Source organism: Gallus gallus, chromosome 12, assembly GCF_016699485.2.
Source record: "Gallus gallus isolate bGalGal1 chromosome 12, bGalGal1.mat.broiler.GRCg7b, whole genome shotgun sequence".
NCBI classification, from domain to species: Eukaryota; Metazoa; Chordata; class Aves; order Galliformes; family Phasianidae; genus Gallus; species Gallus gallus.
This window is the reverse complement of record NC_052543.1, coordinates 13304222-13327322: the sequence shown is the minus strand read 5'-3', so window position 1 is coordinate 13327322 and position 23101 is coordinate 13304222. Positions and strand designations below refer to the sequence as shown.

The following is a 23101-nucleotide window of genomic DNA, read 5'->3' as shown; positions in this document are numbered from 1 at the left end:
TTATACATGCTGGGGAGGCTCGCAGATAAGTGACAATTTATTAATTATCTTCCAGCTCGGTTGCAACGGAGCTGATTGCAGATGGGTTGCCAAAATAACTCGAGCACGGTTGCGTGGTAGTCGCTTTAGGAAAAAAAAAATTCATTCTCCCCCTTCTTAAAAAAAAAAAATAAAAAGCAAAAAATCCTCACGCTCACTCCGAGCGGCTCCTCTAACCCCAGCGAGAACTGGAGCACTCTTTTCCACCCAACTTGTGAATCGCACTTGCCTTCTAATTTGCCACATGCAAAACGATTCCTCTGCTTTGCAAGTTGCTTTTTAAGAAGGGAGAGAGAGAGAGAGGGGAAAAAAAACCCAGCTCGCACACGAGCGATTTGAGCGTCTTAAACTGGAAGGAAATCGTGCGTGGAGGAGGGGGGGGGCTTCTCTTCCTCTCCCTGCCCCAACCCACCGCGCTCCAGCCCGGCGCCTGGGCTCGGGGAAGATCCATGGTGGCATCCCCATGTCATCCTGCTCCAAGTGACTTCATGTGATGTCAGCTTTAAATGTACGAGGCGGTGAGCTGACGCTCGGGAAGATGTTTGCTATCAAAATGTGACTGCGGCCGCACCGCGCTGCTTGGATGCGTCTCGTCGGAGCCGGGCTAAGGTAAGGGGTGCCGAGGCAGCTCCGCGCCCCGTCGGTGTGGCTGGGCAGGGCGGCAGGGGCTGGGGGCGCTTCTTCTGTATTCCTCCCCCCCCTCCCTTTTAAATACTAACAAGGTCTAGCTCGCATGTTACTTTAGCGTGTTCCGCTTAATGAGCAGTAATCTGGTACCCTACGTGCCATTGTTCTTGGATATGTTCATTTGAATGTAAATAGGGAGGGGGTGCCGGTGGGGGGGGGGGGGGGGGGGGGTGAGTGGGGGGGAAGAGAACAAGGTGCTTATTAAATTGATTTGTCTCCTGGCTTTTCTGGAATGCAGAGCCGAGCGCAGGAGCGAGCGGCCGCTCAGCCCAAGTTCCCGCACGGCGCAGAGCCATGGCGAGCTCGGGGTCGCTGGAGACGGTCATGCCTTCCCCCTGCCCCCGACACGACGGCCGGGCCGCCGCCGCTAACCCGTCCAAGAGCCTGGCCTTCTCCATCGAGCGCATCATGGCCAAGACGTCGGAGCCCAAAGCAGCCTTCGAGCAGCGGCACGGCGGCCCGGGGCCGGAGCCGGAGGCGGGCAAGAAGCCGCTCAGCCTGTGCTCGCCGCTGCCCTGCGTGATCCCCATCCCTCCGCTGGGCTACGAGGTGCCCTCCAAGACTCTCCTCAACTACTCGGAGCTGTGGAAGAGCGGCCTGCGGGGCGCCGGGGGGCTCTGCAAAGCCAACTGCGGCGTCTGCTGCAAGGCAGAGCTCGCCCTGGGCCAGCCCAGCGGGCGGCTCATCAAGCCGCAGGTCATCCACCAAGCGGGGGCCGTGCCGGCAGCCCCCCGCTCCCTCTATTACTTCAACTACCTGGATGCCGCCTACCACCCGGCCGACCTGCTGCACGGACAGCTCTTCCCCGCCGGCCTGCTGGGCCCCCCACCGCCGGGGGGGCTCTCGGCTCACCAGAAGCTTTTCCTGCTGGAGAACGCCAAGCTGGCGGGGCTGGCAGCCGAGAAGCTGCCCCCGCCGCCGCCCTTCGCGCACAAGGAGCGGCTGCCGGGCCACCTGGACCAGGTGATGAAGGAGGCGGCGGCGGCGGAGCGCGGCGGCCCCCCCAAGGGCCACGCAAAGCTGGGGGGGGGCGGCGGCGGAACGGCGGAGGGCAAACCCAAGAACTTCACCTGCGAGGTGTGCGGCAAGGTAAGGGGAACGGGGGTGCGGGAGGGGCCGGAGCGTGCAGGAGCAGCCCCGCCGCGCCTCACCGCTGCTTCCCTGCAGGTGTTCAACGCGCACTACAACCTCACCCGGCACATGCCGGTGCACACGGGGGCTCGGCCGTTCGTGTGCAAGGTCTGCGGGAAGGGCTTTCGCCAAGCCAGCACCCTGTGCCGGCACAAAATCATCCACACGCAGGTAGGTGGGAAGGTGAGGGGCAGAATGGGGTAGAGGGCGGCTTCTCCCCGCAGTCCTTAACGGGCCTCTCGTCCCCTCCCGTTCCCCCCTCCTCGCGCAGGAGAAGCCCCACAAGTGCAACCAGTGTGGGAAGGCGTTCAACAGGAGCTCCACGCTCAACACCCACATCCGCATCCATGCCGGCTACAAACCCTTCGTCTGCGAGTTCTGCGGCAAGGGCTTCCACCAGAAAGGTGAGCAGGGCCGGGCCGGGACTCCGTCATCATTAGCGGGGATTTAGCGGGCCCTGCCCGGCTGCAGGAACGGGGGTGCGGGGCCGAGCCGCCGCCGCCGCCGCTCCCAATTACTCTCCTAAGCCGGGCCGCAGCGCGGGGACCGCTGCCGGGGCTCCCGAAATGCTTTTTAAATGAGAGGTGCGGGGCCGCGGGCCTAATCCCGGGCGCTCTCCATTTGCCGCGGGTCACCGGGCTGACCCTGCCCTCATTTGTGCCCCGGCGATGACGCGGAGCGGCTCTGACAGCGGGACGGGGCGCGGGGCTTCACTTCCTGCCCCCCTCACCTGGCGCCCTCGGTAACCCCTTTCCCACCTTCCTCCTCCCTCGCAGGCAACTACAAGAACCACAAGCTGACCCACAGCGGAGAGAAGCAGTACAAGTGCACCATTTGCAACAAAGCCTTCCACCAGATCTATAACTTGACTTTCCACATGCACACCCACAACGACAAGAAGCCCTTCACGTGCGTCACTTGCGGCAAAGGATTTTGCAGAAACTTTGATTTAAAGAAGCACGTCCGAAAGTTGCACGACAGCGTCTCCAGCGCTCCTCCGCCGCCGCCCCGGGACCCAACGCGCAGCGGGCAGAGCTAAGGGCCGGCACAGCCAAGGGCCGGCACAGCTCCCGGACCGCCGCTACCCATCCCAACTGCAGCCTTCGCTTCTCTGTCTCTTCCCCAGCGAGCTCAGCCGCCGGTAGCAAGTGACCCTGAGCTGCAGCTGTATATAAGAGGAATCCTATTTAACGGCGCTGCGGGCCAAGAGGGGCCGGGCCGGCTGCCCCCCCCTCTCCCCCCCCGCCAGGACAGCGCTCTTTATACGTGTCTGTAAATCTCCATTTTAAATGTACGCTCGAATAAGTGAGGAATATATATATATTATATATATATAATCTATCATGGGACAATAAACCGGCCCTTCGTAGGTGTCTCATTTCCCACTCCGGCCCCGAGCCGCGTGGAGCGGTGCTGCCCGGCCCCGTGGGGATGCGGTGTGTGGGGCCCGGAGGAGCCCGAGTGAGGGCCGCAGGGCAGGAGGGGGCCGGGCGGGGCCACCCCAAAGAGAGGGGCACGGAGGGCACCCGCAGCTTCCCGGGGCCGCTCTCGTTCCGGCGCTGTTCGGCTGCTCCTCGGTGCCGTTCCCCGCATGCAGATGAAGTGATCTCACGCTCGCTTTCCGAGTAATGACCCAAATTAAGAGAGAAAACACAGACCCTTCAAACCGCATTACATTAATCTAATCACTCCCAGCAGGCCTCAGAAACTCTTTTTGATCAGAATACGGATAATCAAGCACTTGGATTACACTAAATATTCCCTTCTCAGCTCCCCCCTTTCCCTACTTTTAATATGCAAGTGTCTATTCCGGCCACGTCGTTAGGAACAATATTATTCTAGCGGAGAAACGAGGCTGATCTCTGCGTGCTGCTCGGGCCGGGCTCGCCAATGAAGCAGGGAACGAGCGCGACACCCGAATGCCTGGGGACGCCGCGATGGGGAGTTCACCTTTCCCCGCTTAATGGAGCGATTAAACGGAGGGAGGCGAAGGCGAGCACAGCTCTGCGCCGAGAGCAGGGCCGGGAGGCGACCCCGTGCTGCGCCTTTGCGGGATGCGGTGCTGGGAGCGGTGCTCCGAGCCCCCGGGACCGATCTCCTCCTCACTCGAGTTTTGGGGTATTTTCGCTACCAAAACGATCGCTTTGATGGTTTGGAGCGGGTGAGGCGCGGAGAGTGATGCGCATTGATGCTGGTAGCGGGGAAACGATCGGGGGAGAATTTGTTTTAAAGACTTTTGGGGAGAGTTTCGGGTTAGAAAGAAATGAATAATAATAACTGGAATCCCCGTCGCTATAAGTCACCGCTGTTGAAAACCTTAGGAGAGAGGGAATCCGTCCCCGAGCGAAGGGGCTGTAGCTCAACCCCTCGCAAGCGGATAGCGGCTGCAGAGCGAGCCCGGCCTCAGCAGCCAGACAGGACGCGACGGGACGGGACGGGACGGGAGCGGCGAGGAGGGACCCGGAAGGGCGGCGGGACGAGGAACCACGGCGGGACGAGGCCGGGCATCCCGCAGCCCCGAGCCGGTCCTGCCGCCGGTGCCGGGGAAGCGTACCTCGGGGTCGGGGGGCGTCGACAGCCGGAACTGGGCTCGGCCCCGCGCCCTTCCCGCAGCCCGGTGGGTGAGGGCAGGGCAAGAGCCGCCCCCAGCGAAGGGGCTGCAGAAGCGCTCTTTTCTCGTTTTGCTAACACGCAGCGCTGCCTGCGGAGCTGTCGGAGGGGCAGCGGCAGCCTCGTCACGGCTCGGAACGTCCTCGGGACACCTCGAAGGACCGCGCCGGCCGCCCCTGGGGGGTTTCTGTCACTTTGTCCCTCTCGGGGGCGGCGGGCGGCGCTCCCAGACCGTCCTCGCTCCGGCCGCACCGAGAAACGGATGGCGAGGAGCGGAGCCCCGGGAGCGCTGCCCGCCCCCGGCCGGGCTCTCGCCCCCATCCCGGCACACACAGGCGGCGGGTGGCGGGGGAGGGGCGGCTCTGTCAGACGCACACACGCCAGAGACTCCAATTATCTTCTCCCTCACAAGATGTTTCTGCTGTCCACGACTGCTCACACTTCAGCGCTCTTGCCAGCAAGCCTCAATAGTAACACAAAACCCGCACACAACCCCTTCTCCCGACGCTGCAGCCGCGCACACAACAGATTGAGCGGTGCCGGTGCCTCGGGGGGAGGGTTAGAAGTGCCTCCGGGCGGGGAGCGGAGCGCGGAGCTGCCGGGTCCCCCTCTCGGCCCGGCCCGGCCCAAAGCGGACTCCCGGGCCGGGTGCGTCGCGTCGAGCACCGGGAAGCGCCCGAGCCAAAGGCAGCCGCGTTGCCCTTTTCCCTGCACTCCGCTCTCCAAACGTCTGAGCAACCAGTTTGCTGCTAGAAACATGTTAATTGCCAACGGAGCTCATTAAGGCATGCACATGCAAAACACAGCGAGGGAGATTAAATGGACAAAAGCGCAATAATGAACTGTCAACAATCGAACCCATCTACAAGACCAGGAGCACTCAAGAATGAGGCATTTAGAGGCAACAAAGGATTGTCTGGGACAGGAAGAAAGGACGACCTAGACTTTTGTTTAGTCAACACAATTGATTACAAATGAGAGATTAACAGGATAGCTTCAGAGTTTTTTTGAAGGAGGCAGAAGAGAAAAGTCCAATTAAGTGCACCGAATGTTAACTACATTGATTTCCACGGCCAGCCCTAGAGAAATTCTCATTAAACCATCCCTGGCGATCCCTTTTGGAAAGTAATTTGTCTCCCTGATGGAGCAGAGAAAGGGAGCCGTGTAAAGAGAAAGAAGCGCTAGTTCTTGGCACAATGAGCTTAGGAGACACACTGGAAAGAGCCAAAGGGGGAGTTAATGAGCATCTGACAAGCCGCTTGGACCCGGGCCTGGAGAGCAGCGATGAAAAGATGGAATTGGCCAACAACTATTCTTTATATCAAACATAAAAAGGCCAATCTGAAACAGGGCTGCTCAAAGCTGGTGGGGAAGAAAAGAAAGGCCCCCACTGGGGGGTGGAGTGGAGGGCTCAACTGCCCCATCGGGACGGGGAAAAAAAATGCTCTGGCATGTCCGTGTCCCAGCCAGAGGGGCTGCCCGACCTCGGCACAGCCGGGCTTCGGCATAGCCCGGGAGGACACGCCACGGCCGAAGCGCTGCCCTCGCAGCCTGGCACATCCCGCACGCCCTGGGGACGGCGGTCGCCGGGCCGGGCACGGTGCGGGATGCTGTCCCGGCCCTTCCCGAGGGTGCCGGTGCCCCCGAAGCACCCGGAGCCCCGCGCCTCCTCTCCTCCCGTGTAGACACGGTTCGTCCGGAGGCTCTTAAATCAGATTAGAGCTCGTTAATAACAATTTTGGCTTAAGTCTGTATTGACTTAGGTTTAGGAATGGCTTAGCACTTTCGCTAAAGTCAACACGACGACTGAATTGACACATGCCTTGCCCAGCCTGCCGATCCCTGTGGGCGCCCAGGTGTCCGCCGAGCTCTGCCCTCCTGCTTTAAGCTGCACGGAGCAGCATTTCTACCATTTTTAAGTAAGACGGTGGAGCCTCGAGAGTGCCTCCCGCGTGTCGACCACGAGCGACCCCACGGGCAGTGGCTTGACGGGGCTTCACCACCTGCCAGGGCACTGCTTTCCCCGACGGCATGGTCAGAACCCGCTCCTTAACGCCTCTCTCTTCAGATTTGCACCCCGAAGACTTCAGCTACCCCCTTTCCCTCCAGGGGGAGGGACAGGTAGGCCCTAGAACTCTGCAGGCACAGTGCCATGCATACCACTGTGGCAGGGGACAGGCTGGGAGTGACACGCTCACCCCACACCCACTCCCGAGGGCTCCCGACCCACACAGCAGATCTCACACTGCGGCTGGTTTTACCTCGTGTCATTCACCTGCCCGCTCTGGTTATTTGGGGTGAAGCCATCCCACAGGCAAAGTACCACCACAGACACATTTCATAAAGAGGAAAGGAAAAGGCCCTCACTTACCCTCTCTTAGCTGCTGCTGCTATACGTCCTAACACTCCAGATGACCAACCCTGCCCAGGTTATTACTCCCATTCCTATGCTTATCACTCGCACGTTCTTAACTGATTTAATCACGGAAAGCTGAGCCCAACACGTGTCCTTAAGTAGGAATAAAAAAAAGAAACCGAACAGCTGTGTTTCTCTCTCTGCTCTCTTCTGCACCTGTGGCTGGGGAAACACGTGCAGGTACTGAGAGTCACCAATGCTCTGTAAGATCTGCTTTGAACTGCATTACAGCATGTTTTGTTCTGGGGAAGCATAATCGTCCCCAGTAGGGATGGGGACAAAAATGCTGTCAGATGTGGAGCACAGAAAAACGGCCGCGAAGTTCAGAATCGAGCTTATAAATCCCAAGCAGCGCAAAACTTTTCCTACAACTACAGCAATTTTGCCGTCTTCTGTGTTCGCACAAGACTGTGGCAGCGAGAAATGCTCAAAGTGCTCTGCCTGCAGGCAGGGACTCAGCACCTCGCCGGGCCCGCAAAGGGTACCCACGGTCCCTCGTGAGGCAGCGTCGCAGTCCCACCCCCGCCGGTCCCTCCCCGAGTCCCGGAGCAGCCGGGCCCCGTCCCCACCGAGCAGCCCCGGTATCCGCAGGGGAGGCAGAGCCCGGCCCCTAAATCCCACGGAGAGAAGAGCTCGCAGCCGCTCGGAAAGACCGAGCCCGCAGCAGCCGATCGTGCCCCCAAATCGGCGCCGCCGCCCCGCTGCAACGGGTACGTTTGTCGTGTAAAGTAAGCAGGCGTTTTGGATCACACAAAGAGCACCTGAGCCCTGCTGCAACCGCGTTCTCCACGTCCCGTTATCTGTCTGATACTCCTTCTACTGTCTTCCTCAGTACTGCCAGTTGCCAAGCTATTGCACATAAATAGAAGCTTTCTGATTTATAACCAGCCTCTTCCTTCTGATTCATTACGTTAATGAATTGAGATGTTACCAACATTGGATTAGCGCATAACTGAATGAATCCAGCAAAAGAAAGCTGATTATAGAGGGAAAAGCCAATTGTGCCCACAAACTAAATAAAAAGAAACGCCTGAGCAACGGGCTAAAGCAGCTGAAGTTGTTCCAGCTCACCCCAAACACTGCTCAAAGCTGACAGGGGGCTGAGATCGTCTGTTCCTATGCAAAGCTCTCCCCTGCAGATTTGCGGACATGGCTCCCACCGTCACGGCTCTCACTACGGGTGTTACCGGGGGATCACAGCAGCCGCCCTGAGCTGCCTCGGGGATGCCGGCGCCGCAGACCGCGCTTCGGGCACGCTTTGCAGCGCGCTGCTCCGCCGGTGCACAGCCCGAGTGCCCCCGTACGACGCACCGCGCCCGTCTGTGCTCCAGGTTGAGCTTTCTGCGCGCTCGTTTCAAACTGGAAAACGGCAGAGGAACGCTCTTTCTCTCCTCTCTTTTCTCCCTTGTCTAAGCTTGGGCTTCCGCACCCCGAGCGCCCAACCCGGAGCAGCTCCGTGCCCAGCGGTGTGGGCGCCCGGCACACACCGGGACTGAGCCCGCAGCCCCGCACCGGGACAAAGCTGCAGGTGCAGGGCTGCCACCGCGCCGTCCTCCGGAGCTTCTGTTAAGCAGGTTAGAGCACCAGCCATGAAACTACTGGGGACGCACACAAACTAAATGGGTAAAGAAACGCAAGGCTGGAAACCGAAATGACGTTTCCAGCCCCGCTGTGAGGCAGGTACTAATTACTGCCGCTTCAAGCTAGGCATTAGGCAAGGAGACTGCAATTTACTTAAAGGACACCGATTTTTTCCTTTTATTAATTTGCAATATATTTGTAAAATAATCTTACGGCAGCTGGCTCTGCTTGAATCTGTTTCAAAAGTGTGATGTAAATACCGTCTCACACTATTCTGCAGCCTATTAGGGCTTGCTGGTAGGTGATACGACTGAGAGGAGAAAGAACACCACACATTTATTTTTAAGATCATCATCACTAGTGATAAAACTTATGGGAAGAAGCGATCATACTTCCTATTTGTATGCAGCAATGACAAACGTACGCAAAGTAACTCAAATGAAAAAAGATGCAATTGCAGGGATATATATACATGTGCACAGTGGACACAGTTCAGGCATTTTTAAGAGCCATTCCAGCTATGTTTAAAAGCAGTAGCAAATTCCCAAATTAAATCACGCTATTTACTGCAGGAGAACCTACAAAACTTCTTTTTCCCACCTATTTCCTTTGTAAGAGTTAAACATTTATCCACATCTTGCAAACAATCACATATTTGAAGTAATTAAGCAAGTGCTTACTATGAAACAATGGAGAGAGCGTAAAAAATCTACCCTGGATGTATTACATTTTGATTTTTTCATCAATAAACTTCTGAGATTCTAATCTTCATTCAGCAGATAAACATTTCCCATCGGTCTCAAAGGAAAATAAGCAGCACACCTGAGCAAAGTATCCATCACCTGCAGACTCAGCGCACATTGGCTACAGCAGGCACCGATTTACATAGAGTTTGTCCATGCAGAATAACACCAAAATCCACCAAGATCAAAGCTTTATTTAAACTGTATCATATCGTATCACTGGATTATAATCCTTGAGCAAACAGAATATTACAGTAATGACGATCTGAGCATTACAAATATGTTAAAACAGCTTGCATTTGGGGTGATATTTAAGGTCAAGTTGTATCTGAACACAACTATTAAAATATTATGAAACTTAGCATTATGGAGTAAATAATGTTTTCTTTCAGACATAACCCTCTAAAACTACATTCCATTTTTTTCCCCTTATTTTTCACTATCAGCAAGCTCAAACTCAGCACCTATAACCCTGACTGCACAATGTGAATGAAATAGAGAGGAGGAACTATAAGCTCTGCCTAGAGCCTAGCTCCCAACTTCTATGAAAACATGACCCCGACAAAATACAACCGAGAGGACACCACAGTGTCAAAGTATCCAAGCCCTTCTGTTATCTCATATATACTCTCACATGAAACCAATAAGCTTGAGAAGGACTCTGTGGAGTAAGAAACTTCCCATCCCAGGGAAAACTAACATGCCTTCTCCTACTGCCCCCACTGCCAGAATAACTGAGACAAAATCCTTGGGAATGTGAGGGTAGAGGTGACAAGATGGGTGAGCAGGCTGTGCTCCTAGGCTAGTCCTGCGTTTACTCATCCATGCACAAACCCAAGAAGGCTGATAAATTATTTCTTCCTATAAGATTCTTAATCATTAACTTACAAACAGGCAAAACCATTTGTTTCCTTTACTGCTTTTCTCTCCCTCGCATTCTCTGACCCATCGGGAAAGCAGAAGCAGCAAGAAGCAGGACCACTGCAGCTTATGCATACATATGCTTTAGCACAAAGGGGCAAGCAGCAAGTCAAGAATGCAGAGTAACAGGTTACTTTCAGAATAAAAAAAGCCATTTACCCTAGAACGGGTAAAAAGCCTGGGATAAGACAGTGGGATGACTACACTGAATTCATCTTCTTGAAGCATCAGCCTTGAGACAGAGAAGAATACTCATTCAAGATCTCATTTAATGCCAGTATTAAATCATGGCAGTATAAATCAGTTTACAGTTTGTTCGTTTTGGTTTTTACTTAAATACACTTAAGCTATTACAGAGGTGCTTTCTCAAATGTGGATCTACACAAAGGCAGGTGGCAAGCCAGCTCAGCCATATAGAAATGGTGCCAGGTATAACAAGAGATACCATAAAATCATGTACTCTGCCACTGCTTGCCCCAAGCTCAGGACACGCTTGGCTTCTACCCTAGTGTCTACTGCTCTGCTGTTTTACTCATTATGCAACTGCATTTCTGCCTTCCAGACCACAGGCCAACAAAAAGGCCCCTGTCAGCCAGAGAAGATGCCTATATACATTCCTACTTTAAAAGTTTCCTCTCTATTTTTATTTTAATCAATTTTCTGGACCTGTTCCTATATAACATTCTGCTAGCTGTCCTGTTGCTCCTGAAGCTATAGCACAGAAAAAAATGTAATCTCCTTCTCTGAAAAGAAAACAAATATTAATCTTCACCTCTTAGCCCAATATAAGAGGGAAAAAAAATCAGAAAGACAGCATCCAAGTATCTAATATAGTATCTAATAATACCTGACAGTTCAAACTATATTTGTTACCAAGGGAATTGTTTTTGTCTTTATTTTTACAGCAGTTAAACAGTGGCACAGAACCCTTTTCTCTTCAGCTGCTATGCCCTCACAGTACACACTCAGCCTTCCTTCCAGGAGAAATCAAAAGCAGCAAGGAAATGGTGAGCATCTGCATTGTGTCCCAGTGTTAAGGTGGAGTCCAAAGAGATAAAGACCCAGATTATTCACAGGCATAAAGTACTTAGGGGCCCAGATTTTAGTTTAAGTGATTTCCCTTTCGATGCAAAGACCAGGATGAGTCTTAGTCTTTGTTAGCAACAGCTCGCCCATCCCTTTTCTGGGAGAAGGGCATTGCATGTAATAGCTCTTCCCTTCTTGTGTGTTCAACTGGTTCCAATTATTTGCTTTTTTAAATTGGAGCTCAATGATTCTAAGATCCGTACACATTCCCACTAAATCAGACTGAGAACCACGTTGCGATCTCACAGAAGAAAATATTACCAAGTTGTCTTTGTGACAGAACACTGAGTAGGTATAAAATTGCAATGGTCTCTCTGCCAGGTTTTTTTAAGCTCTCTGCTAGTAAGATGAAAGCCTAATTTGATATTTTTGTAGTTATATAACAGTTCTAATATTTTGTGACATTTTGTATTGTGACACTATAGATGAAATTGTCATCGGACTGACACCCTTTACTGTTTATTCCTTAATTACAACTGTTAACAACACTGCAGAGAAGCGTGCTAATCTGCCATCACATATTATGAAAACAACGTTATTGTTACAAACACCAACACCCACTCAACAGGATATTTCTAAGATGGCAGTTTCTGTAAAAACTTATCAGTTTAATGGACACTTTAAAAGAAAAAGTTTTAAATGAACTCCTAGCATTCCCATTGAAAATATACAACATTTTCAAAATTGAACTTTTAATCTTTTTTTTTTTTCCTGTGTATAAATTATACTTTGGCTAATTTAAATCCAGACAAAATTGAGTACCTAATTTCAGGAAGGAGCGCTCACAGATGTTGGTCCTTCAAGTTCACCCAGGCTTCCTGGAGTTCCCAGCTAGAAGTCCATTCTCTAGTTCAGACTGAACCACAAACTCCCCACCATCAGCTCATCAACCTGTGAATATCTGTGCTACGTTTAATGAAAAGAACATGTGCTCTTCAGCCCATAGGTCTGAGCCAAATCAGATATTTATCAATAACATTGCTAGAAAATATCTGAGTTTCAATAAAAGTACTTCCCTACTCTAGCACAAAAAATAATTTGTATCTTTAAGTAACGTGGTGATGCATAGATCAGTTCATTAATAGACCAGCAAAAATTAGTAATTACAATTTCTCCAAACCCTCAGGCACTGGCAGAAGTCAACTTTATTCCTGTTCCAGATCAGAGGGCTGATGAATGTTGTAGCATATAAGATTAGATGCTAACAATATATTGACTCCAGCCCAGGTTCTCCCTTCCTTTCTTTCTTTAAAAGCATCCTTCACTTAGGAAGGGTGAAATTTCTTCAGGCCAAGTCATAAGTCTAGAAGGCTTCTCCAATGAAACATGTAAGAAAACGTGGAGGAATAGTTCAGTGACTGAGAAAGAAGCTATTATCTCTGCAGCTTCTATGTGCTTGGTTGTATGACAGCTGCTGCAGGCGACCTTCCTGCTTGCTCCTATCAAACTCCTCATGCTTAAGTTAAAGACCTCACATACAGGATGCCACCATAAAGAAAACAGCACTAAGCCTAGGAGTAGCAGAAAGTTCCTACAGATTTGTTTGTATATCATGAAGGTTTTTACTCAGATTACTGCTGCTGAACCAAGACTGATGCAAAGACCCTGTCTTTTCCACTAATGGCAAATTCTTCCCTTCTCCCTCATCCACAGAGATGCATGCAACACAGACGAATACAGTGTAGAAAGATTATGTATGAACCTATCTTTAGTTATCACATTTATACAGAAAAGCAGAGGATTGCAAATAACCTAAGGCTCTTCTTATACTGAAGTAGTGATCACCTTGGTGGGTGATTTGACTTTTGATCCCAAAAGCCCCTTTAGGCAGCACTGCTTCTCTCACTGTGAGAAATTCTAGTCTAAGCTCTCCAAAAGCAGATGCCACCATTCAAACTCAAGTTTTACATACTGAGACAATGGAAACAAATTATCCAATACAGTTCATTTTCATTTCAAATGATTTACATTACCATTTAATGGCATAATATTACATTCTATAACCCGGATGATATTGTCTGCTCAAACCAGAGTTATAAGCAAAATCAGAGTATTTGTTTTTGTGAATCTTCTTCTGGGTAGCTTATGTTCTGTTTTGTAGTTTTCAGTTTCTTAATACCAATGGGATATTCTGCTCTTCCTAAAAGAAACTCTTCCCAATTGGGAAGAGATTCTTTTACTGAAGCCCAATAGAGAGTCTGAGAAAGACATAAAAAATAAAAAAAAAAACAACTTTATTTCAAACTCTGCATCAGCATGTTTACAAACAATACAGATACGCAATGAATTTTCAAATCTTGCCTTATGAGTGCAGCAATTCATAAAAGAACAATGTACTTGCACACAAAGTTATCAATCTCTGATACGATGCAAAACACCAGGCTGGAAGGATTTCATCTTCTATCATGAACTGTGAAGTGACTGAATCTGCCCTCTTGTGGTAAGCTACAGATTAATTCAGACCCTCAACATACCTTCAACAAAATATTTTGTGCGTTCCTAAGCTTCCCCAAAAGCAGATTTCATATTTAAATTCATGTGTTAGTAGCATTTAAATTTGAAATTAAAAAAATCTGTTTAATGCTATAAAAAGTGTTTTTGTTTTCCTTAGAAAACTTTGCAGCAATGCAGTTCAAAATATTTGAGTAAAATTTCAGATGTGATAAATCAGTGACAAAGTAATTGGCTCCAGTATTTGCATCATGAAAGGAAAAGGCCATCTAGTTATCTCGTGGTCAGAAGATAACACTGGATTACCTAACTGTGCCTCTGACAAAGAAACTTGACTTCCATTCTACTTATAGAACGGACACACTGTTCATCATTTTTGGTCTTAGCACTCTCAGTAGAACTTTGCTTCTTCTAGAACTTTGAAGAAGAAATTCTTAGTGATGCCTATCCTTTTTTTTCTCCACAAGATAATGTGATCAAGAGCCAGATGACACTTACACATCCAGTTTTCCAAGGTAAGTGGAGGTATTTTTAGATACCTGTGCTCATTCAGTAAAAAATAATTTTGTAGCAGAAAACATGTATGGCACCATATGCATTTTTTTTCCCTCTCTACTTGTTTAAATATATAACGTTCACTTTGTAGTACTCTTCTACATCTCGCTACAGAGTATTAGATTCCTGGCTAATCATCCTGATCCTTACATGTAACTCAGATATAACTACAGCTCTTGCAGATTTACAAAAATATTTTCTTCAACAGATTTACTCAAAGAATCTTTTTTGACAAGCATATGTGCTGTCACACAAAACTACTCTGACTTAGCAAGCTGGGGATCCATTACAGCCATAACTTTCAAAGTATATTAATACAGACACATATATGGCTGAGTGAAATATGCTCAGAAGTGTTTTGGAGCAGAGCACACACCAGAATTTTGTACCATGAAAAAGTTTTCTTTTTCTACTATTTATAGTGCTCTTCTTTAGAAGTATAAAAAAGGCTGAAATAGGATCTTCTGCTTCAAATAGTAACATCATTCTCTCAAAAATTCTACCACTATACCACTATGCTAAAAAGCACAAAGATCTCTGCAGCTATCAGCTCTATACTCTCCAGTACATGTGGACTTCAATCTACATCCCATAAGCAGCTTAAGCACCTAGCATAGGACAAAGACAGAAGCCAAATTGCCTAGTCCAAAACTGATCCAAACAACTCTAGAGATGTCTTGAAGTCCTCTAAGAGTCTAAAACTCTACTTCTGAGCACAGTCAGAATGGGCTCAAACAAGTATCTTGGCAGCCTTCTCAGCATCATTCAAGATGTATAGGTATCCAGGAAGAATGTTTGATTTTTCCTAAAATTTCTTAAAACCCCACTGAAAGGGCATTCTGAGCATGCACCTTGTCACTGCGATGGGAGGTCAGCCATTTCTGAACTACAAAGACAGACAAAATCTTTTAACAGTAACTAAAACAAGAAATGATGGTTCTCATTTAAGTAGCAGCCTAAGTATTACAACACTTGCCCAGCAGGTGTGAAATCAACATACAATACACCTCGCCATCAGATGAAAACACTACAATTCATACCTTTTCTCTCCTTTGACAACACACAGAATAGTGTGGGACATGCCATGTTTGTGGAAAATAAGTCACTGCACAATAATGAACCCACAAATCACTGGTCCAAGAAACACGAGTGGGAATATGATTTAGTGTCCCCGTGGTTAGACGTTTAGTTTGTATCAGGAATAAGCTGTGTCCCTATTTCTGTTTCTAAGAATGCTCCTGTCCTCCTTACTCATTCATCACAGCATAATACTGAGTAAATGGTCTTGAGATTAGGGAACTGAAATTGGTGCGTTTTATCAGAACAATATTTAGTTCTCAGAGTAGCAACTTCCTCAAAATTGCCATCTTTAAATAATGCTTCAGGGACTATGAGTGAGAAGAAAAATCCCAGGTTTAGCACTACTTTTCCTGAGATCCTGTACAACCTGATAAAATAACTGTGAGAAGTGAAATCTTCTCTGCTCAAGTTGATAAACTGTTGACTCTGAAATGTAAAGATGACGATCGCAGCACACTGAAAACAGGGTGACCGTGTAAAACAAAGTAGCTCTGACATAACAGTCACAGTAGTCATTATAAAAATTGAATACTGTGAATATCATCTGTTTTCATTTTTAAATACAAGTTTGTAAAAATCTGAAAGCTGCAAAACATTTCCACCAGAATGCTCTAGAATCTAGGGACCTTGCCCTAGAAGTTAGGTTCAGCTTGCTGCACTGCACACAGGCCTTTGGCTATACCAGTCACTGGATTTTAAAATCAATTATTTTCACTTTAAGAACATGCTTGGGGGGGGATGGGGAGCAAAATATTTGGTAAACAGCAAACCAGAAGACAGAGTTCTAGGACTTACTTCTAGCTTAACAGTATCAGGATGTGGAAGTAAATACATTCTTTCTTGCAGCTTTTTTTCTGCTGCTTCTATGTCCTAAAACACAGGCAAAGCACATTTTAGAAACACAGTGGGAATATTAAAAGGGAAATATACTCACATAAAGACATTTAGATTAATTAAATGAACTCATTAAACCTAAACAGTATTCAAATAACAACACTGGAAGTTCAAATCTTTCTCTGTAGCCATTCTGAAATCTAACTTGTAAGACTAGGAACCTACAGTTTCTAAATGTTTACTTTAACTTTCTGACAAACAGGTCTGTTGCTGTAAAACACCGCTGTTCTCTTTGAACACTAAGGTAAATTACAATTAAATTCCATTCTCTATAATTTACAGCAATGGAGAAGAACAGAATGGTTTGTTCTGTGCTACATGAAAACTGAAGTATGCATTCTAGCTACTGTAACTGTAAAGTAACTAGGCAAATTATGTGCAAGATCTTTACTTCTCAAGACAAAGATGACTTGCTAATATGCATGCATAACATGTGCACAAAAATGTAGAGCTGCAGCAAGCTGTTCACCAGACAAACTTGGATGACAATGCACCTCACATAGCTTTCTTAGAAAAATCAGTATTTGGGTTTCTGCTTGCCCAGTGGATGTGTGCTGGACTCACAAAGGCCTAAATAAATTTTAAGAACAGAAACAGCAGTGACAAACAAATAAAACCCATCACCCCAAATTAGCCCCCCTCCCCCTTTAAAGTTCTGACCCATTCTTGTGGGCTTAGTTCCATACCCAAACATTGAAGAGATTGAGTGGTGGGCAGATGAAGAGAGACAGAAAGGGACGTGGGAGTGGGGTGTGAAGAAGCCAAAGCTGAACAGAGTGAAGGGGGAAAGAAAGTATAGCAGATGGCAGAGTTGGGAGCAGAGAGCGGGTGTGAAGAGTACAACAGAAAAACTAAATGAGAGAGGAAATTCCCCAAAGGGACTTCCCAAATATTCACCATCACTGCTGCTGAAAAGAAGAGTGAGATTCTGGAGAAGCATATCCCCAGGAGAGACCAAACATGATTACTCGTGTTGAATAATAGCCAATCTGAATACATCAAAAATAAACAGTGCTCAACTTAAGTTTAGTTTGAGAAATATAGCTCAAATTCAGCTGGTATGGTTAATAAAAACAGAAACTTGTTAGCTCAAGTTCAACTTAGTAACACACTCAGTTCATTCACTCTACAATGTTAATCTTATTCTATTTCATTAATTCCTTTTACACCATGACTATATTGCACATTTTTAGAAACCTAATCTAAGTAAAGCTCCCCTTTCATACAAGGGAGTGTACATCCTTGTAGAAGCTAAGGGACATCTAAGAAAGAACAAACTTAAGTCTTGGATTTATCCAAATCCCGGGAAGCAATAAGTGGCTGCTTCTTTTCAGGTGAGAAAAGAGTAAAGAGAATAAACATACAGGGGGAATGTGAGCGAAACCAGAAGCCACCTGAAGTCACAATGTCAAAAACAATAGAAGACATAAAAGAATTCACTAAACTAAGTATGGAATTTGTCTGTTGCATGTGCTTAGAACAGACAGATCATCAATCGCACTGAATGAAGCTCATCTCAGTATGACTCTGATGAAGGCTGGAGAAGGTATCACCACATTGAGAAGAAGTATCAATCACTAAAGTTTGTTTCATATTCTCCCCTTCCTATAGGAATTTTCACAGGAAGAAAGAGCATCAAAAAATCATTTCTTTATCTATTCAGTTAAGGGCGCCAGAATGTTTATGGTGATAGGAAATTTATGTATTCCAGGCAAAAAAAAGAGAGAGCAGTTGTGCATACATGTTTAGTGGAGAAGGTCACTTTGGCATAGCCTAGATATTGGATGTGTCTTTTTGTTGCTCACTCGAGTTTGTGTTGTGCAGTCTATTGTCAGAACACTGATTTAATGACAGACAGTGAACAAAATTTTTGCTGGAAGGTGTAGTATGCTTTAGAAAAATAACTAAGATTAGATGGCATTTCTTTCATGTCTATGCAACCAGTAAACTTTGTAGGGAAGAGAAATCTCCATCATCAATATAAAAATAAATACATTGGTATAAGCTTCTTTGGAAAAAAAAAATAGCAACAAATTTAGTATGTCACAGTATAGAGAAAAAAAACAGAGAGCATCTTGCAGCACTTTCCCCTGAAACTACAAGGACTGAAACAAAAACAATTCCAGACCCTTCCCCAGAGGTAAAATGGAATGCATGACACACGCATCGCTTTTAGGGGACCAAATTCAACTGTCACTTATATTGATAAGAGTCTGGCAGAATCCCACTTCAGTAATTCTGCAATTACATGCCTGCACAGGAAAGCAAATTCAGTCTAAATTACTTACATAGTCAGTACTAAAAATTGAAGAGCATATTCCCTATTTTCTATTGCACGATATAAAATGTTGCACCAAAATAACAACAGAACTGATAAACCAGAAATGTTACTGACAAACAAGTCTCATAAATTAGATTGTAAATACTGGTCTAATTTCTGCTTTTGTTATGAAAACATTATATAAGCACCAGATGATACAGATTTCTCTAATCTGTAGTATCCCTCTAAAGACATTAAGTAAAATACTCTGACAATTATGTTAAAATGCTGAACAAGTGCTTATAATGCTAAAATTTCAATTAAAAAAATGTTTAGTTCCCTGCTTCCTGCTGATTAGAAAATAAATTAATCTTGAAATGCTTTCCTGTGCATAAATATCAACTAGCATTGAGAAAGAAAAATGTCTCTTCCTACGATCACATATTGAAAACAACTGATTTTGCTTACATGCAGAAAAACAGAAATGCAAATAAAAAAATAACACTTCATCATGTCCATGTATTTTTTAGTAGGCCAAATCAACAACTCTCCACATGGTAACTGTGAAATGTACAGTGCCTGGTATCAGGAACAATATTCTGAAGCTGGCACATTAATCAGTCTTGTTTTCAAGCGTCTCATATATTATTCTGCAGAGATTTTTTTGTTCTTTTCTATTCTGTTATCAGAAAGCATCTGCAGGAGTGCACGTCTGTTAAAATCAGTATAAAACAAATAGATTTAAACTGATTTATGCTACTTTATCCTGCCACAGAATTTGTTTTGATACATATGTTTTTGCTTTTTTTTTGTACAAACACCAACATTTTTGACACTTGAAAGGAACAATTTTGAGGATGTGACAGAAGATGGCAAATATCTGTGTAGCTGCAAAAATATTTACACTCTGTATATGTCTAAGTTATTGTTAACATTTCCAGCACAACAAGTTTTCAGCACGCAGAAAATATATCCTGCATTTCTTATGCTTGTTTAGCTGCGAGTGCACTGGTAAAATAAAGGTCATTTATTAAAAAAAAGACAACTATCAATATGAAATATAAATCTACGGTAATTATAAAATGGGAGTCATAACAGGTGAAATTACTAAAGCAGTGGAACATGAACTATGATGCAAGGAAACTAACAACTCATCCTTTTCTATCAACCTCTCACTAAGCACCTACACAGTCCATACCCACTGCAGAGGCGTTTGATTGCCCCAGCCCAGTATGCAGCAGCTGACCAGAGTCTGAGTTGAAGTCCTCCTTTATCACACAATAATTAAGAAGGCATCACACATTAACTGTTCTGCCTTATTTGCCACTCCCTAAATATAGCTTCCATTTAAATTCAAAGAGAGCTTGCTTCAGAATCATACCCACTTAAAATGTGAATGTTTTTAAACCTTGATCAGGTTCTGCATGAAGAAACAAAAAATATTTGATGGTACAAATAAAGCTTTTAGTTTTCTAGAGTAAAATTTATAATTTCAGAAGATACAATGCACACAATATGGGATCTTAATAACTAAGACTTGAAGAAAATGCCTGTGAGAGGCAGATGACCATTTTTAAAATGCATTCTCATATCAGCAGTCAAGTGCCAACTCTTCAAACTCAGATGCCTAAGCCAAAGATTGAGAAGAGATTCTAGCATTCTAGTCCCTGACATCAAACTCAGATCTTAATTTCCAGTTCTAAAACATTCACTTAACTAACCTAGGAAACATAAATTGTACCTAAACATGACAACAGATATGTAGAACAACTATTAACATTAACAGTACTGTTACTTCTTCCACTGAGGAGAGCCAGAAACACCAAGCACTGATTTTACAGTACTTGCAAGTACTTCTTGAAGTCATTCTACCTCTCCTTAAAGAAAAATAACTGAGGACTTCTTCCATAACTTCACACAACAATAGCTGGACAACAACTCCTACCCTGGACTAAAAGCATCATAACCTGGGCAGCCCCTATTCCCAAACATACTCCCAACTCTTGAATTAAGGCGTAAAGGTATTCGGAGTCTTGTTAGACTGAGGCTGTCTTAGGCAGACATGTAATAGCACGTGTTGCATCTCTACAAGTACTTCAGAAACAAAAAAGAAAAAGAAAAAAAAAAAAGATACAGCAGCTGCCACCACGAGGCTCAAATAAGAAGGGCATGTAAAATAGGTAGTAGTGCCATCTGATAATAAAGACTTGGCATTTGATACTTTTGGTCAAGTTCCAGAAGAGAAAAGAGAATATAGGAGAACTCTAATGATAGCAACAGAGCAAACATTTTTAAAAAAATTATCTTAGCTGCATAATCATGACATTTCAACTCAGTTCCTGGTAGTTGCAGAAACTTACATTTAAAAGTGCTGCATTCCTTCTACGAGCTGCATCAGCTGCTTGAGTTTGCCATGTCTTTTTAGTCTTTTTGTCTCCTAGATAAGTCTCCATCTGCTGTAGCAGCGCTGATCTCTGAGACAGTCTACAAAGGAAAACATTTTGCTAAGTGGGTAGAACATTTTGCTCAGGAGCTAGAAAATAACCTTTTTACCTTACCCAGTTTTCTCAAAACCATGGGGCTAATTAAGCCGGCTGTAGGGTGGGTGTGCTGGGGGAGGGAAAAGGTACAGGCAGACACCACCTGCTGTGCTTGTACGAAGCTATAATATTGCAACCAGCAGTCCTCATATGCTAAGGTGCTTAGAAGCACTGAATCTCCCAGAAGAGGAAAGACAGGGTGGGCTGGGGTGACTTGATCAGTACTACTCCTGCGCACCGGCAAGTTGTTATAAGTAGCTGTTATAAGAAAAGCAGAATTTCCTGAACATTACTGTATTTGTTTCACAACCTGAGTTTATGGGGTGACAAAGACGTAGCTCAATCACTGAGGCACAGAGTGACGATCCAAATACCTTTCCCACAAAGGAGTTCAACGGTGACAGGAGGTTAACAATGGAGATCTTAAACCAGTACCATCATCACAAGTCAAAAACCTCATCAGTCTAAATACTCTCACCAGCAATGACACTAATTCCAGCAGTTCATGAAGGAAGAGTGCCACCTCCTGGATCACCGGCCCCTCGATAAAATACCACTGTGCTCTCTAAAGGTCTGATTAACTGTTCAAAGGATGGATATGTGAGACCCCTGTGGACCACAGCACAAACTGCTGCGGGGGAGGCCCTGCAGCTGAAGAAGTTACTTACATCTCCTCGTGTCTCCTAGCCAGATGAACTTCCTGAGCCAAATACGATGACATCTTCTGTTGTTTGTCCAGGTTTTGTCACTGTATTAAAGCAAAACCAAGTGAAATTAGAGTCTTCCAAAAACATACACAAATGCTTACTTTTCAGTAGCAAACCATTCCAAGTTAACAGTTGCCTGCATTATATTTATATAATTTATCAGCCATGTAAATAAAACCTGCTTATAAATTTTAATACTACAAGACATTGTTACATTATGATTTGAATACACACATACACACCACAAGTGCCCACGATACACATCAGGAAAATCATAATGAATTCCACTTTTTGAGTTTTAACACTTCACTCGCGAACTAAAACTTGACTTCCAACCTTCAGATTTAACAAAGTTTTCTCAAACGTCATCTGCTTACAGCCACAAACACAAAGGCCCTCAGAGGTCCCTTCCAACTCTAAGGATTCTATCACTCTGTGATGTGCACACATAGTTTGTGTATCACTGTTCACAGCAGTGATTTCTGGCTTTGTCATGGTACTATGAACACAAAGTTACACTTGCAACTGGAGTTCATACTAGGCCTCATAGTGCCTCTTGTCCATAGTGAAACATCACTGAATGAAAGGGGCCTTGGAGGATCGTCAGTGCCAACCCCTCTGCTAAAGCAGGTTCTCTACATTAGGGTGCAGATATATGGGTAAATACAGACATGATTTAACAACTGAAGTCAGTGAACCAGCTTAAATTTAGGGCACTTGAAAGAATTAGCTCAGCTCTTCAGTAAAGTAACAGAAGATAACTGAACAGGGGGTTACATTTACACCTGAATAGCTTTGGGTTTTTTTTTTTTTTTTTTTTTTTGAGCTGTGGTGCGATCAGGTGCCCATTGCCCAAACCACGGCCCCCCAGCACAACTCAGAAGCTTGGAGGCACTTTGCAGTCAATTAGTCATTTTCACCTCAGAAGCGCATTACTGTCCCAGAAATTAGCCTCAACACCAGAAACTATCACTTGAAAGGCGGGAGAAATAAAGTACCAGAAAATCAGAACATCTATGAGAGTATGTCCGAGATTCACACGTAACTTTGGAGCAGGATACACGTGACTTAGGCAGAAACTGATGCGTTCTCACCTCACCCAGCAGATTCCCCACCCTTCCGCTCTATTTCCAGCGCTTCCCTTTCCCCTCAGGAGGTCCCCATCCCCTCCATGCTCTTTTCTTTAAAAACCTAGTTTACCTTCAGCCTTTGCGGCTTGCAAAATCAAAGCCACCTCTCACCACGGCCTCCGCGACGCCGCAGCCTCCCCCCCGCTCGCTACCATAGCGACGGCCGGAAGGGCGGGGCCTAACCGCCAGCTCGCTGTGGCCGCGTCGCGCCTCCGCGCTCAGGCCCGCCCCCTCAGCCGTGATTGGAGGGATGGGAGGAAGGAGGGGCCA

At 46.3% G+C, this 23101-nt stretch overlaps 2 protein-coding genes across 3 annotated transcripts; one reads left to right on the top strand and one right to left on the bottom strand.

Annotated features, from left to right (window-relative positions):
• The first annotated feature begins 361 nt into the window (after window positions 1–361).
• Window positions 362–3217, top strand: FEZF2 (FEZ family zinc finger 2). Its single transcript, XM_414411.7, has 5 exons — window positions 362–648; window positions 965–1815; window positions 1894–2028; window positions 2129–2261; window positions 2634–3217. Exons 2-5 carry the CDS (start codon window positions 1021–1023, stop codon window positions 2894–2896), a joined length of 1326 nt encoding a protein of 441 aa, XP_414411.2. The 5' UTR covers window positions 362–648; window positions 965–1020; the 3' UTR covers window positions 2897–3217.
• Window positions 3218–9381: 6164 nt separating this feature from the next.
• On the bottom strand, window positions 9382–23004 carry C3orf14 (C3orf14 homolog). Of its 2 annotated transcripts, none has more exons than XM_414410.8 (5): window positions 22902–23004; window positions 21663–21742; window positions 20815–20938; window positions 16096–16170; window positions 9382–13412 (listed from the first exon to the last, which is right to left on the bottom strand). In XM_414410.8, the coding sequence occupies exons 2-5, from the start codon at window positions 21713–21715 to the stop codon at window positions 13260–13262; spliced, it is 405 nt and encodes a 134-aa protein (XP_414410.1). In that variant the 5' UTR covers window positions 21716–21742; window positions 22902–23004; the 3' UTR covers window positions 9382–13259. The 2 variants fall into 2 exon arrangements, with proteins under 2 accessions (XP_414410.1, XP_046756037.1); XM_046900081.1 differs by lacking the exon at window positions 9382–13412 and adding an exon at window positions 13425–15106.
• Window positions 23005–23101: the final 97 nt, after the last annotated feature.